Source organism: Trachurus japonicus, chromosome 9 (assembly GCF_045865225.1).
Source record: "Trachurus japonicus isolate A0001 chromosome 9, Traja_1.0".
NCBI classification, from domain to species: domain Eukaryota; kingdom Metazoa; phylum Chordata; class Actinopteri; order Carangiformes; family Carangidae; genus Trachurus; species Trachurus japonicus.
This window is the reverse complement of record NC_140915.1, coordinates 26222317-26241987: the sequence shown is the minus strand read 5'-3', so window position 1 is coordinate 26241987 and position 19671 is coordinate 26222317. Positions and strand designations below refer to the sequence as shown.

The following is a 19671-nucleotide window of genomic DNA, read 5'->3' as shown; positions in this document are numbered from 1 at the left end:
TTACATAAGGTTATATCAGTCAAACCAAAGTTGAGTGACTTTGAGATGTAACAAAACAGACATATCTAAAAAAAAAAAAAAAGTTTTATTGAAGACAACACTATGCAAAGAATAACTACAAAGCCTCAGCTCATTTTTTTCAAAATGGCACTTATCTGCTTTTGCAAATGAACTCTTCATATGTTGTTTGAATTTACAAGTACAAAAGCTCACATTTTCTGTGTTATTATTTTATTTTTATTTTATTTTTATCAGTTGACAGATAACCAAACAAATTTTGTTGTTTGTGTCTATGGGTATCACTCACTGTAACACTGTTTATGCTTCAAGTGAAGAGAAAAAATGTCTATCCAGATGACACAAGACTTTCAGATGTGGGAACGGAGAGTGCTACAAAGGCTCCTCTGTCCCGTCCTGGCCCTTCAGACATGACTCAGGCTGAGAAAGGGCGATCATGTCTCGTAGTAACAGGCCTCCCTGCTCTTGGCGTTGACTCCACAACAGCAACAGTCAGGGAAAAAAATCTCTATATACATTGAAAGAGTAGCAATGCTTCTCATCTGATTTGTCTCTTGTTGTTGTTGTCCTGAGTTGGGCTTTTTCCACGCTTTGCCGCCATGTTGTAGAAAATATAAAACAAACACCCCTGACTCGTCAATTCAGTTAATTAGAAAAAAAATTTTTTGCCTGTATTTAGTGTAGTGTAGAGAGACATGAATGCAGGGAGAGAGACTGGGGGGGGATGACATGCACTAAAGATGGCTTGGTCAGGAGTCAAACCGGCGATCAGCGCTTCAGGCATTTGCCAACATGGGACGTGCTCTTTAACCACTTGACCAATAAGCACCACCAAGTCTGTAAGTTTTTATGACCTGAGAAGCAATATGAAATTGATTGTCATTTATCTCTCATGGAAGTGTTGCTTGACAGTTAGAAACAAACAGTGTCACATGTAGATGTATTATTCACCCCTTAACTACTCCGAGTCTTAAATTGTTGCACTTGTGATAACTGCTGAAAATAATCAGCTACAGAGAGCTCGGAGAATAGTTTGTGTTGAATCCAAACACTTGCAGAGGGATATGAGGCTCCTCAATTTTTCACATTTTCTTTCTTTCTTTTTTCTTTTTTTGTTGGCTGAAGTCATAAGAATGTTATAGGTTTAGATTAAGAAATCTGTTCATTAATTATTCCCATTTAAAAGACTGGCCATTTGACTTAAGGCACCTGTTTTTAAAAGGCTGGCAGCAATACAAACCTTTTCAATCTTCCCTCCCACCAAGTTTAGTCAACACAAGGTACTAAACAGTTATGAAAAAAAGAAAAAAAAAAGAGAGAGATTATTTTGTCTGTGAACATCAAATATAACAGCTGTGGCCACACCAATTACAGTGGTAAGTACCTAGCGATATGACTTCAGAAGAGTGGTAGTGGTTGTGCAGCAGGATTACAGACATTTGATGCACGTCCCTCTCACACACACATGCGCCACCCCACACACTCCCTCGTTCTGTGACCTGAAGTGTGCATCAAGGGATGGTAACAAGGTCCATATGTGGTCACTTCCTTCCTCCACTGCCCTAACATGAGGGGGTAGTATTAACAGGACTGCAGAATCTATTGATTTACTCCCCAAAGGGAGAAGAAAGACACAAGGAGAGAAACAGAGACTTACAATCCTCCTAGAGTAATAACTTTCTTTGACACCGGGTTGTGTGTTGTGCAGCAGTTCAGGGAGCTTTTTACTTCCCATCCCAGATCACACAACTGGTCATTGGCATTTGGTAAGACCGATGTCAAATTAAGTCTGTAAATCTTTCTGAGCAAAGCAAGGATACCCCGCACTGAGGCAGCTGTGATTTAACTGGTTTTCAAGAGAATGAACAATTAGACAGTGTGTCATCTCACCACGCTGGAGGATCTGATGACTGTTTCACAACGATGAGTTTATGTATCTGATTGCAATCGAGCTCCAACATGTCAGTTTTGAATGAATGAATGAATGAATGAAGACCTTTAAAACAACTGAACCAAAGGCTTACGTAGGATATTGTGTCATATGGGCCCTGTGGTGAGAAACAAATTTGTCAAATTTCACTGGTGAAATTCAAGGGAAATCAGTTTCCCTTTATGACTCAAATTACAGCTAATCATTAACATTTAAACGATTACTCACTGGTGCTGCGTGTGTCAACACATGATACTGATAATACTGAGAGAAACATAACCCCATGGAGTTCAAGCGTGAGAAAAATTCTATTATGATTCTTGACAGAAACAGGTATTCGCCATTGTGTTAACAGACAGTTGACATATAGGCTTGGCTTTGTGTAGTTTAAAGTTGTCCGTTAATAACTGCTGTCAATAATATATTGATGACAAGTTGGTACAAAACACTGTTGATCTACTATGTGAGATGCAGTCATCTTCTAGTGAAATGAAATGCATTGTTTTTTTGTTTTTTTTTACAACACTGACAAATTACTGTGTACAACACCCACAAACCATGTGTTGATATTTCCCCATCCATCCATTTGGATTCAATTAAAATCAACATGTAAACAGGTCCTGTAGTCTAGCAGACTCTGATGCAAACAGATGATTTACTGTTAATAATAAAACACAGCAGACTATTAGAGTGTAAGGGATACCACAATGATCAACACTATGCACCAACTGGCCCCCATACAGAGCATTAATTACATTTCAAACCAACTGTACTGCTCAGTTTCCCATGGACACATACAAATTACTGACATATGTTAGTGGATTAGTGACACATTCTCCAAAACAATTGTTATTTGTTTATTCCTGTCTGGAAAAAGGGGTTTCCGGGCCATCTCTGTGTGTAGCACACGGATCACTTCTGCACAATCCTCATGTGCCATATTTTGTGGTCTTTGATGCATCATTGAGGGAGTCTGTTGCTCAGTGTTGTGTCACATGACTGCAAAGACAACACCCAAAAGTAGATGGAAAGTGGAGATCCCCCAGTAAATTACAATTGGAGAGTACAAATTGGACAATTTCCCCCAGACTCCCAATTTTCTCTCCAACTGATACTTACCAGTTGTCTTTCTTTCGAAGGACATTGTCATATGCATATTAATACAAAAGGACAATCGGCAAAATTGTCACGTGAAACTATTTATCAAAATACTATCCCTTAAATCTGGTCAGTAGCAGAAACCAATCAGTGAAGGGAAGTAATATGTGTATGGACAGTTTAAACAGTATTTGTGAACAAAAATAAAGATGACCTGCAGTAAACTAAAAATAGTTTTGTTGTGCATCTTTTAAGCACTTAAAATCTGTCCCATCCACTGTCTCTCTCAGCAGCTGCTCATGGCTTCATTTGTCTGCAGGGAATGTAAAAAGGATGAGTGGTTTCCTTCAAGGTGGTCCGTAGCCATCTGAATCAAACAGAAGTGTGCTAACATATCATGATAATAGCAATTTAATTGTACATCCATTCAAGGGTGGACTCATGAAAAAAAATAGGCACGTTAACAAAGGGCAATTCATGCTGAAACATGCAGTAACTGGTCTCATATTCAACAGAGATATACAACTGTCTTGTACTTTTCACAATAATGAACTCATCTACCTTACCTCACTTTTTCCTAGAGTCATACACAATAGCCTTAAATGGCAGCTAATATAACCTTATAATGTATACAAAAAGATTTGTGATATTCAGGAAACCTCACATATTGGATTTAGCTTTGACTAGGACCAGCAGAGGCCCTGAGAATGAGCCAAGACCAAAGCCAGAGCCTCACTGACCAGGTCTCTTAGTCGTGGTCCAACACAACAGGCGTAATGAGGAACACATGGTCCAACAACCAAGAGCCAAGTCAGATCCTGGATCTGAATGTGAGACACAGAGATACACTTGCATTAAAACTTTTACATGCACTGTTCTGGTAACATAACTTCTTACAGATTCAAAGCATAAAACATGATGCTCAGTATGATTAAACAGTTCCTCCTGCCCCTGTACTCTGTCTTCTACCACCATCTAGTGGTTATATTCAAATAAAGTTCTCCAGCACCTTTATTTTGCTCTGTAGAATAACCTGTTGCCCATCACTAAGTAGCTATTTATTCATCTCTGATACAGAGAGTAGAACGTTTTGTTATATATGAATGAAAATACACACAGTATTTCTGCCAATAGAATTAAACACACACAAGGAAACATTGTCCTTACACAACTTTGCTGGTGAATAGTTCTCCCTAACGACCACCAGAGGGCAGTGTACCGCTTTTGCCTACCAGGAGGGGGCAACCAGGTGAGTGTTTCTCAAGGTCAGTATTACCCGTCACATTGATCATTTGTGGTAGGTAATAGAGCTGTCAAAATGAACAGCAAGATGGAGTAAAAGACCAGTTCATGGCCAGTCAACCCTTCAGCAGAGGAGAAGACAGAGATGTCATTTTAAAGTCCTGAGAAGATGTGATACTGCAGTTCAAGAGCAGTCATGGCCGTGCACAAAAGCAATCATGGCCATGCTGAAAATGCATGAAATTCTACTTTAAATCAGTTTTGCCAGTTGTGAGAAGGTTTGTCATTTCTCCTTGGTTTTAAGTGAGTTGCTCACTAACACATGCACTACACTGCTTATAATTTGCTCCCCCAATTCCAATCACATCAGCTGAGACTGAGGATGCCGTTGGCGGTGGAAGAAAACATCACTATTAATAAGCCCCTCACCAGTACACACACAAATACACACACACACACACACACACACACACACACACACACACACACACACACAGTACACTGTCAGGGAATGACAGAGAAGGGTTGGTCTGTCTTTAGAAGAGGCTGCAGTGGTTGCACCATTTGCTCGCATGCTGGCAGATGCATGCACACACACACATACACACACGCACGCACGCAGAAACCATCTCTGAACTCATCCACAAGAGAAGGATCTGAGCTGAGCTGTGGAGGAGCTGAGTTAGCCGCACAGACACACATATGCAGATAACCACACACACACACTGAACGCCTGAGCCCCCATTGGTCGGCGTCTCTCCACCCCACCGCGGGAGTCTCTGAGGGGTCTGCTGCAGTACTCTGCTCCAGGGGCCTGGAAACGCTGGAGTGAGCCATTTTTTTTCCCTTACTTCTATTTTTGGGCTGGATATTGGAGGTCCACAGCCTCTCTCATTTTCCACTGTTTCTTAACATACTGGTTCCCAGTGTAGGCTACTTGCGCACAGCTTCAGTTCCTTCTCTGCAGAAAGAAGCAGCAGCAAGGCCCTTAGCTCAGACAAGCAATATGATACCACTGAGAATCTGTGCAATAAGCTAGTGAGGAAGGACGCATAAATCGTGCCTCCGCTGCAGGGCCCAGGGGCAGCAACCCAGTGCTCAGTCAGCCATGTAGACTCAGGCCACAGCTAAAAGAATTTGGAAAGGACCCTTCCTGCAGCCCATCCCCCCCACCCCATACAAGAAGACATGATTTTACTAGTCTCCTCCCAAGCCAGCAAGGAATCCATGAGCAGAGTGTAGTTGTTTTTAAGTCAAGCTCAAAGGTCTTATTTAACATCTCCTGCCCTATCATGTAGGCTAGTCATACTGATGCAGTTTATCTGAGGTCAATAATGCTTTATCAAACAAAAGACAAAATGCATAATATTGAATTTGATTTGCATTACAGTGAGTGTGGGAAAATGAAAAAAAAAGGGAAGAAAAACCATTAATCCTGAATTTGAAGAGGGAAATCCAATCTATGTTGTCTCACATCACTTATCACAAAGGCTATAGAGTCTCTACTCATCATAGGGGAGTTACACCTGAGGGATAACACTGCAACATGAAGGCAGTGGGTGTTGTGGGTTGTTTATTCTGCCATTAATTATTAAACATAGGTAGCTATGACTGTGGGTCATGAGCAGAGCTAAACAATGTTACTGGATTTTGCAGGGTGGGCTTGGGATGATCAACACAGCTTGAGTTGTACAGATCTTAAAGGATCATTGTTTTAGGCGTATCTGGTAATGTTATGCACTTCCATGTTAGTATTTAAACAGACAGCCATAATTGAAAATAGGCTGTAATATTAAGAGCTGGAGCATATGGGCAGAACCTACAGCAGATCAATCAATCTCATCAGGGACAGATCAGATTCAACCCCAGATCTGGAGTAAAACACAAGAGTATCTGCCCACATTCATAAAATAGAGGGAGGTCCCTAATTCCACAATAGCCTATAGGGCTTCAGATTCATGTAGGAACCTGTCAGAGGGAAGAAGCATGTTTATGAATGAACAAGCTGCTTCTCTGCCCGAGTTCAGTGTGTAGTCTGTTTGGGAAACGGGTAAATTAGGAGTCCTGTGTGACGTGGAAACCTCCATCACTGCATTTTGACCACAGTGTACGTTTTTACACATTTCCTGTGAATATCTGATTTATTAAAGTCTTCAAAAACTTTCAAAACACAAAAACATTTGTGCGAATGGGGGTGCACTGCAAACTATGCAGTTTGTGAGCTGTACACAGTGGCTATAAGAAAGTTTCCACATTCTCCAAATGTTAGGTGATACAATTGATTGACAGTTTATGGTTTTTTGATGTTTGGATTTTACGCAGTGGTTTCTCTGTCTCCGCGGCCTCAGAGATGGGTATCCGGCATATTGATAGTGGTGAATGCCAGCGGGCATTAGAACAGCAAGCGGCCATCTGCCAGCCTAGCGAACTAGCAACCCCACCAGCTGCAGTCGCAAAACGCCCTACAAAGCAGGACATGCATGCAGCTTCTGACGTCTGCGGCCACACTGCGCTACAAAGCCCAGAAAAACCAGGAGCGGAAACAATGAGAATCAAGCTTATAGACGCCGCATAGGTCCGCGACCAGCAAGTTTTTGAGAAGAGGCTGCAGTTAAGTGCACATCAGATCATTTCGAATGACCGGTTTGTGCGATTATTTTTCCACGTTGAAAAAATATACATAAAAAGACTCATGCAGGGGCACTTTAATACCCCGACATGGCGACGGCAAGAAAAGGGAGAGAGCTTTTTACTATTTTGGAAACTAGCGCGGACACAGAAAGTAGCACCGTGTGCGACAGTCAAGACTCTCCGCTTAATCTTTCAGCCGATGTGAAGTGGTTTGAAATTCCGTACAGAAAGCCAGACTCGGACGAGGAAGACGAAGTGCGGGAGGAGGAGGAGGAGGACGACGGCGGCGGCGAGGGGGAGAATGGATTCACGAGCACAGCAGCAGCCGCGGCGGAGACTGCAGACGCGGCCAGCTTCATCGCGGGAGGAGGCTGCAACATAATTTTGGTCACTGGCAGTAATGGGATCAAGCACGACGAAGAGGAGTACGCAGAGGACTGTTATTATTCTACCTCCACCAACTGCTCTGATACCACCTCAAACGATTCGGATATTGATTTCTCCGATTTGGAGGAGGAGGAGCGCAGGAGTTTTTTCAGCTTTGAAGATGACTTGGACGAGGACTGCACTTCTCCAGACTTCTGGGGCGAACCTGACCAGGTAATTTCTATCGAACCATTCTCCGCCGTAAGCGGCCCACAGCACTCGCTGGGGGATGATGCTGACACCCGTGACTATTTCCGGATACTCTTCCCAGATTCTCTTTTTGAACACATGGTAGAACAAACAAACAATTACGCCCTCTATCGGCAAAGGAGGAGTGGAAAATCAGACCCCCACTGGCACCCTACTGATGTCAGGGAGATGAAAGCTTATGTAGGTCTGAACATTCTTATGGGCATCAATCAGCTTCCAGACACCGGCATGTACTGGGCCAGTGACATTTTCATAGGCAACGCAGGCTTTAAAAAAACTATGACAGCCAGGCGCTTTGAAAAACTCACCCAGTATCTCCAGCTGTGTGACCGGGAGTCTGAGCCCGTGCAGGGGGAGCGTGGATATGATGGTCTCTTCAAAATCAGGGCTCTCCTTGATGTGGTGGAGAACACCATGTGGGATGCATACATGCCCAACCGCTGTTTGACCATAGACAAGTGTGCTATTGTCATGAAGGGACGCTTCTCCCCCACCCAGTACATGCCGTCCAAGCCCCTGAGGAAGGGGCTGACAGTGTGGATGCTGTGTGACTCACGCTCAGGCTACTGCCACCGGGCCAAGATCTGCGTCGGCAAGCCCGGCGAAGACGAGGCCGTGGCCTCCCTGGGCTACAGGGTGGTGACCTCTCTGGTGCGCGGCCTGGAGGGTCAGTACCACCATCTCTTCATGGACAGCCTCTTCACCTCAGTGTCCCTCCTGCAGAGGCTGCTGAGGGACGGACTGTACGCCTGCGGCCCCACACAGCCGGGGCGCAAAGGTTACCCAGAGGTCCTCCGCCCCCGTAACATTGGAAAGCTGGCCCAGGGCGAGTTCTACCAGTGTCAGCGTGGCAACCTGGTCGCCACAGTGACACGGGATGCCAAGATGGTCAGCTGTCTCTCCACCAACTCTGCTCCGGGGATCGTGGGCATCAGTCCGGGCCGGCAGCAGCGCGAGGCAGACGGGGAGGGGGAGAGCGACAGCATGGATAACTCGAGCTTGTCGTACGGCGTGCCCCGACCTCTGCCCCTGCTGCTGTACCAGGAGAACATGAGGGGCGTGAACCTGTGCGACCAGCTGAGGGAGTGCTACCAGGTCGGCAGGCCGTGCAAGAAGTGGTGGCGCTACTTCCTCTGGTTCTACGTCAACCTTTGCATCGTCAACGCCTACATCATTCTGAGGGAGAGCCGGGGGGGCACCCCGCCCGCGGGCTTCAACGGCAAGCAGTTCACCCAGCGCCACTTCCGCGTGCGCCTGGCACAGCAGCTGATCGGAGACTACCAGGGGGCGAGGGGCATGGAGAGGGCAGCACGCAAGAGACACGCAGATTCACCCATAGAGTACGGACACCGCTTGGAGCGCATGTCAGAACGCTCTCGTCGATGCAGGAACTGCACCAACAAAGGACTGCGACATGAAAGTGTTTTCGGCTGCAAGATATGCAATGTCCACCTATGCAGGGGAGGGTGCTTCTCTGAGTTTCATAAATAAAACTTAAGTGTTTTTTGGTTTTGGTTTTTTTTGTTGGTTTTTTTTGTCGTTTTTATATCCTTTGTGTAATCAAACAAACTCGTGTCAAGGGATTTTTTAAACAGTAAAACAATTTGTAATTCCAAAGGTTACCACTACAAGTGCACAATATAGTCACACACTTTACGTAGAGATAGTTTTAGGATAGAAGTATTATTGCACGTACATTAGAGAAAATAAACGGAGAAACTGTAGATTATTTGAATAAGTATAGAATGTTTTGGCAACTTGCCTTCTGTAACACTGACGGAACTGCCTTGTGTCACTTTTTTATACGTTTAAAAATATGTTAAGGATTTTATATGAAAAAGAAGAAATCAAACTTTTCTGCACTTCCAATAGATCAGAAAATGTTTACTATGGGAAGTTTATCTCTCTCCTTTTCCAAAATAAAAAAACTTCATTATGATGAATTTGACTGAATCACCTCTTTCTTTTACACAGAGCAACATCACCAGGAAAAACTGTGTTAATGTATTCAATGAATTTACGCTGGTTTAAAGTGGGTTCGGCTTTTGGTTTCTCCTTTTCCTCCGCACACATGAAAATCTGTGTTTCTGGGCCTTCAAAGGGACACAGCTTGGAGCAATTAGAGAGCAGAAAAAGCCCCTCAGTACTCTCCAGCCAACGGACCTAGTGATGCCATTTCTTTCTCCAACCGCACTACAGACACAGAGCCATCTGTGGCCCTATTACACAGACCAAACCTAAAAAGTGGTACTTGTACTCACTGACATGATTGGAAAATGGAAGAAAGATGACAGAAATACAGTTTTTGGTAGAATGATCTTTGTGACTGACGGGTTAGACAAGAGCTCAATGGGTGACTGAGGGCGTTCATTTGAAGGTGGGCTGATCCTGACCCTGCCATCCCAAGAGAGGAGGAGAAAAGAATAAAAAAATATATATAGATTTGGGTAACTATTGGGAAACATGCTCTTGTGTGTTTTTCTAAAAGCTTATATCCACTCTGTTTTCAGGCCGAGAAGCTAAAGGCTGTATGTAGGCAGAGATGGGCAGCTTCAGCAGGTCAGACTGGCCGTCTCCTGTGTCTCCTTCTGAAGTCTCTCGCCTTCCTCTCTTTGCATGCACACAGACTGCCTATCTCTCTCTTTCTCTCCCTCGCTCTCTCTCTCTTTCTCTCTCCTCAGGCTCTGCTGTGCCATCCTACACATTCACATACACACACACACACACACACGCACCCTCCCTTCCCCTTCACTCCTCTCCCTCGCTCTCCCTCAGCCGTTCCCCAGCTGGGAGAGGGTTAGTCAACTGGACGCCCATCCCGCTGATCTGCGGGAGCCCCGTGGGGAGTTACCATGGCAACCGCGGCCGATGAAGACAGGGAGTCGCCAGCAGGCCCGCATGGTTGTCATGGTACTGGCTCTGGCTATGGAGGTGGGGGGTGCCAGAGGCCACACCTCCCTACTCCTAAACCAGGCAAGGCTGTGGTGTGTGTGTGTGTGTGTGTAGGGAGCTGGCTGGCTGACAGCCTGCTCACTGTACACGGAGCCAGACTGGTTACCAGGCAGGCTCTGCTACAGCGCAGCCAAGGCCGTGACAGCAGCCAAAAATGAACCAAACTGCTGCTCTGGAGATGTCTTCATGCAGGTGTAGGATTCAGGGATTAGAGGAATCTGTCGCACTGTGTTCTCCATCGTACCAAACCTCAAACACTCAATGTGCCTATCCCGTTTTATTGAAGACATAAGACACTGCTGCTTTGCGGGTATGTTCACACAGATGCAGAGGCATGGATTAGTTAAATCTGCACTGGGTGCTGTGCTACATAAAACCACACTGAGAATTTCTTCTCTGCTCTGTTCAATCACATAACATTCACGCAAGTTTTGTTTTTCATTCATCCAACATTTGCAGAGTTGTGTCAGGAGCTGTCAGTCCTCCTTTAACCAAACGGTGATTATTCAGACAAAGTTGCTGCCGTTACTTACAATAATGTAAGTCATAGTAAGTCATGTAGTAAGAGCTATTTGAGCCATTTCTGGCATGTTATTTCAATTACATTTGATGTTTCCACTTAAATATTGATAAATCCTCCAGTAGACTTAAGTGATACATGATGACAAGTCAATTGTGAGCTGAAATATGAGTTTAATTTTCAATTCCCAGAATAGCAGTGCAGGGACCATGTTCACCAGGCCAGTGGAATCCGAAGCCTGTGTTGGTCTCTTGTGTTTTTATAGTATTCATGGTGAAAGTGGAGCATTGATGGTTTTCTTCTCTGTTTTGTGGGATTAACATGAAATCATCAAGATCTGTTTGTGCTGAGTCAGAACCAAACACTATTCTCTCTCTCTCTCTCTCTCTCTCTCTCTCTCTCTCTCTCTCTCTCTCTCTCTCTCTCTCTCTCTCTCTCTCTCTCTCTCTCTGGGTAGGTGGGTGTGCTGAATGTGGTGTCACAATAACCAGATCTAATGTTTCCAGGATGGATCCTGACCATAAAATGCTCCACTCACAACATGTTTCCCCTCCTGGGCAGGGAAAGATCTCTGAGTCTCTGTCAAGAACATGGGCCTGGTTTCACTTAAGAACCACTGGTTGGGCAACACATGTACTGTTAGAATCATGAATGTGCCTTTGTTCGGTACTTTCCTCTGTTGCAAAATGAGTCCATGGACAAGGACGAGTTTCCCTAATGTTTAATCTCTCAGCTCTCACTGATTCATTGTTTGTCTCTGCTGTGGTGGATGTATGTTAGGGTTAGGGTTAGCAGCCATGATTGTGAGGACACAATGGACGACTTCTCAATAATAAACTTTACCTGTTCACATAACAAGTGCCCAATAGAGAAGAAACTTTTATTTACCTGAGCAAGTTTATCTAATTTTAATTTATACAGCTTGATATACACAGTGTAGTGACAGAAGCCTGTGGTGACCCTTATTCTCCCTGTGCCTGTGTTGGTTCTCTGGGATCCTCTCACAATCCAAAAGACACACACATTAGGTTGTTGAAGATGCTAGTGCCTGTAGTCACTTGAGCATATTAGGTTGTTTGTCTCTATAGGTCAGCCCTATGATACATTGGTGACCTGTCCAGAGTCCAGGGTCTGCTGGAAATGGCTCCAGCCCCCTACATGGATACGCAGTGTAGACAATGGATGGATGGATGATATAGTTACTAAGTTTCAGATTTTGCATGTACATAAAACATATCGTGACTTTATAAGGGAGGGAATTGGTTAAAGATTAACTGAAGCTTTTTGGCTTTTGAACCCGCTCCCAAAAAAATACACAACATCAACGGTGACGGGGGCCTTTTGTCATGCTCACATGTCAGGCAGTTGTTTGGAGTTCTACAAAAGAGACAGTTCCCCTCAAAACTTTTCACATGGTTTTGTTTAAATGAGAACTTGAGGCTCAAAGGCCTAAAATGTTCCAATATTTTACATGAGAAGCAAAGATTAGAGAAGATTTTTTAAAAATTCAAACAGATTTGTGTTGCTGGACTTCCCCCATCCCTGCTTATCATCTCATGACTCATAGGTGGACTAAAGTAGCCCACGTAACTATATGCAAAGAAGTTACCTCCACCTAAAGATGCAAAAGAAAAACGTGTAACATATGACATGTCAATCATGGGAGGCAATATTCAAGGTTTAGTGCTAAGACTTGTCAAATGTCAAACTATGTCAAATCTCAAAAACAGGGCCTGTAGCTGTAATTGAGTATTTTCACTATAGTATTTACATCTATTGGATTTAAGTGGTCACATCCTTTCATATAAATGCGATAAGCAAATAGGTGACACACATCTCCATCTAGTGGACATGAGAACATACAGTGAGCAAATTCTCAGGAACTTGTTTGACCCTGTCCAGAAAAAACATCTGCTTAGTCAAATGCATTTACACTGAACAGACATAACAGATTTATTGATGTTGTCTGTTATTTTGAATTCTGTCATACAACATATGCATCGATGGTGTTACGTATCCTTTTATCCAGGAAGCTTTCTAAACCAGATGGATCTCTTGGGTTTTTGCTGATGTGGTTTTGGTGAACCCAACAAAATAACCAGAGGAAGTTTGATCTCTGGGTCTCTTCCCAGTGGGACATCAAGGGTGATCTGTAACCAGAGAAACAAGAACTATTAGACTAATGCTGTTTTCAGCTTCTGCCTATGGGGAAATGGCAAATAGACTCATTTGAATCAGAAAAAAAATAATTTCAATTGAAAGAAAACGCATTGAAATCTGGTTCCAAATTTCCATCATACAGTTTATTCTTTCCTTAATGTGGACAAACTGTAAGAACTCTTCTTCTCAACCCCACCTCCCCTCCCATCTCCCACTGTCTCACTGCATCATACAGCCACACTGTGGTGCTATTGTCACAAAAAACTTCCATAGAAATGTTTTGCAACCACTCTTTGGCTAAACCAAGACAATCTCTGTTTTCCTTTTTACATCAACATTCATTAGTAGAAAGCTAAAATCGTGTGTTTACTAAGGGTGTGAATATTGATATTGATTGTAATAATAATCTCAATGTACAGTACTTGTAATCACATTATCAGTACCTTGAGTCTGTATTCGAGCTTCATCATGCCGCAGTTGAAGAAAGTAGGGGTGATCTGTGGAGGGATACTCAAAATCTTGGTGATGGTGCGACTGGTCTCAGCTGGAACTGAGTCTCCGGTTGCGGACACAACACAATTTGTGTGCACTGTCCTCACTGACTGAGCGACAAAGGTCTGCTTCTCACACAAGTACAATCTGGGTGTTACTGTGTACGCCGAGTCATTGAGTACTTCCACTGAGACTCCTATTGCCTCCCCTGGTTGTAAATGTAAAAAATAAATAAATAAAATAAAAAACATAATGGTTCAGATACAATCACTCCACAGATATCAGACATTTTTTCCGAAACGTGTTCACCTTGTTTTACTCCCATTTTTTCAGAGGTAACATTCATTGTCACTTTTCCAGAGCCATAAAATGAAATCCTGGTCGCACATTGTTGCTCCTAATGAATAAAGACACAAGCTGTTAATGAGCCAAGTCAGTGAACACCAGTTTGAACTGGCATTAGGTGGATTGTTGATTATTATAATATCTCATTACAGTATTTTGTAGCTGATCCATATTATTAAAGTTCCACTTCCATTACACATTTCACTGGACAGAAGAGGAAACTGGAAAGTAAAGCAGAAAACTAAAATCAATTCAGTACCTTAAGACCGATGACTATCATTTCTGATTTGGAGGCAAAGGGGAACTCAGACTTGGTCAGGAAAGGGAACTCAATCTTGGTTTTGTGGACAAGCCAGATTGACTGAGTCAGCTGTGCTCGCAGACTGTACGTAATCTTGCCCCATTTGCCCTCATAGGATGAAGGCATATCTCTGTAAGGAAATGATCCACATATGTAAGGGAGATGCATTTAAGCAGCTGGTAATGAGTGTTGAATATAAATTCCATATTTGGAGTGAGGTAATTGGCACACACACATATTAGGAATCTTAAAGGTGAATGGATACACATTTCTCCCAGCGCTGATGATTTCTGAACCTTTAAAAAAGAAAGTGTGTTAAAAGTTATTTGTGTTAAAAAGTACATCTTTCTCCAATTCAGAAGGTTTTAGTCATTTTTGGCACAAGAGATCATACTAACCATCTCCTTTGTTTTTGTCCTGAAGAATAATATGTTCAAAATAAAAGTATTTCTTCCTGTTACTGTGAAGAACTGTAGTTTGTCCTTTCTGTTCATACCACGTCACCTCAGCTTTTCCTTTAGCTCTGGCCAGAAAACGCTGCACTTTAGTTTCCTTGTTAGTCACCACTACGACCCTTCCAGAGATAATGTCCCCAGGAGAGAAAGTGCCCCGTTCATTGACCTTGTTGTACTCCACCGAGAGATGCTTTACTGTCATGATAAAATTGCATCAAATAATCTCCCCAAAGCTCGTGAGTGATGAAAACACAAGGAAAAGCTGTCGTTAGTGTAAGCTAGAAGCAGGCGTGAATCCACCGTGGCACTGGAGTGGGAGCTTATGAACAAGGGTACTGGAAAGGCTTGTATGCACTGCAGCAGAACCTGTATCTGTGTCACACGTGGTCACATGATCATGAGCTGCAGGTGTCACTTTCACACAAGTAACTTAAGTCAGCATTGTGGACTGAGATGACAGTGGCCTGTAAGTGTAAATATTCACTACTCCTCTAGTGAAGAATAATGAAATAACCACACAATAGACCACAGTACAGTAGTGCTTAATGAAGATGTCGATATATAGAATTATATAGTATATATACAAAATTGTGGCATTTTTTGTATTTTGTCCACTGACTAGTAGGCTATTGCATGTCAGTTTCACAACATGCATTATAAAAGAGAGTAGAAACATGAGATTGTCACTGAATCACACACTGTACTGTTTTGTAAGTTTTCTCTGGAGCAGATGGTTGATGCGAGCTTTAGCCATTGTTGATTTTAATATTAGCAGCAGTATGTCATCAGTGAGTCACTTCGGAAATTTGATTAAAATCATTTAGTGTGTTGCCAGCCTTGGAGAATCTCACTGAGCTTTGATGTCACCGAGACCATAGTAAGAGAACTCATTAATGAGGTCAGAGATGTCTTCCACCATCATGTCAACACTGCTCACCAAGCAGGCCTATCCACGCCGCTGATGATGACTGACCATGAGGAGGATACCACACAAACCCAGAAACATTGTCCCATCACCATCTAAACCTGACTCTGAAAGTCACTGAAGCAGTCTGGATTTTATAGGCTCAAATTATGGTCAAAAATATATTTGAGGAAATTAAAAAATATATTTGAGGAAATTGAAAATATATTAGAAAATGTACAATAAAAGATAAGATCAAACAAATAGATGTTGTCAAATGTTTAGATGCCTTGAATAGAAAAGCACATATACTATCAAAGTCTTGTGATACATCATCTCAGTCATAATTCACAGGCAGTTGGATGTGAAGGCAAGTGTTGTGCTGCAACTGTTGCTTTGACAACTAGATCAGGATGGTGTCCTAAATGGAATCAAGTGAAAACAATCAATGAAATCAGTCAATATAATTATAAGTTATTTAATTTACATTTAATACATACATGTCTGAATAACTAATAAAATTGCAGTAATTGTTCTGTTTCCTTTCCTTTACTTATTTATTTATTTTTAAAGGCAATGGGAAAAAAACGAAACAATAAAAACACAAGCCATAACAAATTCAAATTACAAAGTCAAACCAACAATGAAGCCATGAGAAAACTAGTTAGGATTCAAATGCTTGCAAAAAGGTGAAGAGGAATACTGTTTTAGTATAGATTTAGGGGTGATTAACTACAATATAGCTAATTGTGACTTACAGTGATGTTGGGCAGCACAGTGGTACATGGTTAGCACTATTGCCTCAGTAAAAAGGTTCTGGCTCTGATCCTTTCTGTGTGGAGTTTGTACCTCTGTTATGTTTGTGATATCCTCTTTTGAGGAAGGTAGCCTATTTAGAATTGAGCGCTCTTCTTTTCATTATCAGTAAAGGAGGGGTACATTGAATAGGCACCATAGGGAGGTGGGAAATCCCCAGGTTGGGGTACTCCTTGTTGTGGTGTGGTGCTCCAGCTCGGTTGGTTGAGTTCTCCACATGCTGCAAATCCATATTGAGCAGGAAGAGGTGGTTGTTTTACTGTAGGAGCCTCAGGCAGGACAACTACAGGGAGTTTGACCACTGGGTCTATTGCACATTTGATATCCAACTGAACCTAGGAAAAAAGAGTGGTGTTAAATAAGTTAACTGGAAACTTGTTGTCCAAATAAGGAATGACCATAGTGAACTTTACCTTCAGCCTGTACTCAAGCTTGATGATGGAGCAGTTCAAGATAGAGGGAGGGAGTTCTCGTGGGATGGAGATCACTTTGGTCACAGTCTCCCTGCTGGAGGGTTCAACAGCCTCAGTCTTACCCTTAAGGATCTCATTTGTGAAAACTCTCCTGCGACCTTGGGCAAAGAAACTCCTTTTCTCATAGAGTATAAATTTGGGCTTCACTGAACGGCTAGAGTGGTTGCTGATATCAACCTTGACTTGGAGATCCTGACCTGTGATATGAAGAATGGAAAGTTAGACTGAAAAGGCAGTATTTCCAAACAGTAAGCACTGACACCTCTTGGATCCCAACTATGAAACCATAACAATGACAGGACAAGACCACTGGAGGTCAATAAAAACTATTGACTATTACGAGGAGTGTTCACTGTGAAACTGCCATTAGTCATCAGATAAGATACATTAGTATTTACCACAATACAAGATCCAGTTCAAGTGGCTTCAGTCCCTTTAAAGGATAATTACCATTTTTTACAATTAGATTTAGAATTAGATCCAGCCGAGAGCCGCGTATATCCATATAATGCGAGTCTCGGGCATCGGAATGCAGCCTCTACATAACACATTATCTGCCGTGAAACTTGTTAATTTCACCAATATTTTGTTATGATACGCTAGTGCTATTCCCCTCTGAGTCCAAGGTTATGTGTTGTCAACATCCGGGGTCTGTAGGTTGACCTACTATGACCTGGATGATGTCATCTCCGAGCGCTGCACGGCTCATTCTGATATAATAACGATTCCACTCCGGCATTCTGGTCCATTTTTAGCGCAACTAGCCGGAGCTTTAGTAAGTCCAGGTTGCGGAGAGGAAGCCTGTGGAAGCTGAACTTCGTCCAGCTGCTCATTTTGTTCTGACAAGTTGGAAACACGCAGAAACGATAGCAATAAGCAGCGGTCGGAGATGACATCATCCAGGTCAGAGGTTATAGGTCAACCTACAGACCCTGGATGTTGATAACAGCTAACCCCAGACTCAGAGGGGAATAGCACTACTATATCACAACAAAACATTGGTGAAATGAACAAGTTTCGCGGCAGATAAGAAGCTGCAATCCGGTGCCTGATAGACTCGCATTGGATGCAGCTCTCGGCTGGATCTCATTTCGTCGGAACGACTTGCAATGACACCAAAGTTATCTGGGTGAGTAAATGATCGTATTTTATGCTAGAAATAAGGCCCATATTGTAAAAAATGGTAATTATCTTTTAAGATTCAGTTTCATCATCATCTGTTACACTGGTAATTTGTTGCTGGAAGAGTACACTCAGGCAAGGTGTTGTTTACCATTCATATTATCACTGTCAGTTTAAAACAGGTTTGACAGGTTTGCCTCTCACTGGATAATTTGCACAGCCAAACTTAATATCCCCTCAGAATGACACCCAGGCCTGCCCAGTTGCTTATCAAGGAAAGACAATTAATTAAAATCCTTGAAGGATTACCTCTACAGACTATAGTTTACCTTGAACGTATCCCATCTGCTTCGTTTGAACATCCACTGAAACATCTCCAGAGCCAAAAACTTTGAGGGCTTTGTCCTTGCTACCATACTGTGGCTCCTATAAGAACAAAATCCAGACCATGTATCAAAGCAGGATGACAGCTGTCTCCTCATCTTGGACAACATACATGATAAAAATGGTAACATTTTTAAAGATAGCTGGTTTCTTACCATAAGCCCAGGAATATCCATATCTGCTTTGGAGACAAAGGCGAAGTGGACACTGGCCTTTTTTGTCAGCTTCATTGATTGTTTAAGCTCTGCCTTCAATTTGTGAACGACTTTGCCTATTGAGGCTTTGAAGGATGATGGGAGTTTTCTGAGGCACAATTACAAGAAGGTAAAATACCTGAATTGAAATAAAACAAGACTCAGTAAAGAGTACTTACCTGTCAGGAATCGTGAAGGAAAAAGGAAATACATGTCTTCCTTTGCCAATGACTTCAGTGCCTGGAAAATCATAATTTATTTTAAGTCTTAAATTAAACAGTACCAGGAGAGTCAGGTATACCATTAGTCATTGTATTTGGAATAGTGCATCATGCGCATTATAGATATGTAGAATTATTTGATACATTACCATCTCTTCTTGCTTCTCTCAAGATGTGATGTTTAACTTCATAATATTTCTCATCAGCCCAGTAAACACGGTGTTGATGTTTGCCGTGATGTTCATGCCAGCAAACCCGAGCTTTTCCTTTTGCCACAAAAGTAAGTGATTGGATTGTAGTTTCTTTGGAAGTCTCCACAATGATTCTTCCATTGATGGTGTCTCCATTTGTGAAGGTGTTCTTGCTGTTGACGGCATCGTATTCAATGAAGAAGTTGTTGATGGTCATTTCCTGAAGAAAAATAGGCTACACGGAGGAGAATCTGATTGTCCTGTACAAGCACAGAGAAACCCAAGCTGTGTAAAATGCAGCACAGCGCTGCTCAACACTATTTATACCACTTCAAGCATGCAGTTCTTGTTAAACCTGTTTTTTAGCATACCTGCTCCGATACACACAACCACAATGACAGGAAGAATCACTAAACTTTCCACACCACTCCTACTTAAAGACATCGAATGCAGCAACTTTAGATGCAACTGGTTGGGAACACTGAAAATGATCACACTGTTAGTGAGAATGAGCACGTTGTTCTGACAACCACTCTGGGGAGCTGAGAGTAACACCTGTTTTTGTTTTTTTTATTTAATCGAGGTT

The 19671-nt window shown here is 42.6% G+C and overlaps 2 protein-coding genes across 2 annotated transcripts; both read right to left on the bottom strand.

Moving 5' to 3' along the window:
* Positions 1 to 13037: 13037 nt before the first annotated feature.
* On the bottom strand, positions 13038 to 15469 carry LOC146981629 (arrestin domain-containing protein 3-like). Its single transcript, XM_085788184.1, has 6 exons — positions 14724 to 15469; positions 14561 to 14621; positions 14284 to 14455; positions 13989 to 14076; positions 13631 to 13887; positions 13038 to 13177 (listed from the first exon to the last, which is right to left on the bottom strand). Exons 1-6 carry the CDS (start codon positions 14980 to 14982, stop codon positions 13049 to 13051), a joined length of 966 nt encoding a protein of 321 aa, XP_085644310.1. The 5' UTR covers positions 14983 to 15469; the 3' UTR covers positions 13038 to 13048.
* A 930-nt stretch (positions 15470 to 16399) lies between these two features.
* Positions 16400 to 19390, bottom strand: LOC146981628 (arrestin domain-containing protein 3-like). The gene is made up of 6 exons (XM_085787030.1): positions 19044 to 19390; positions 18853 to 18913; positions 18635 to 18782; positions 18425 to 18521; positions 16914 to 17170; positions 16400 to 16835 (listed from the first exon to the last, which is right to left on the bottom strand). Exons 1-6 carry the CDS (start codon positions 19300 to 19302, stop codon positions 16578 to 16580), a joined length of 1080 nt encoding a protein of 359 aa, XP_085643156.1. The 5' UTR covers positions 19303 to 19390; the 3' UTR covers positions 16400 to 16577.
* Positions 19391 to 19671: the final 281 nt, after the last annotated feature.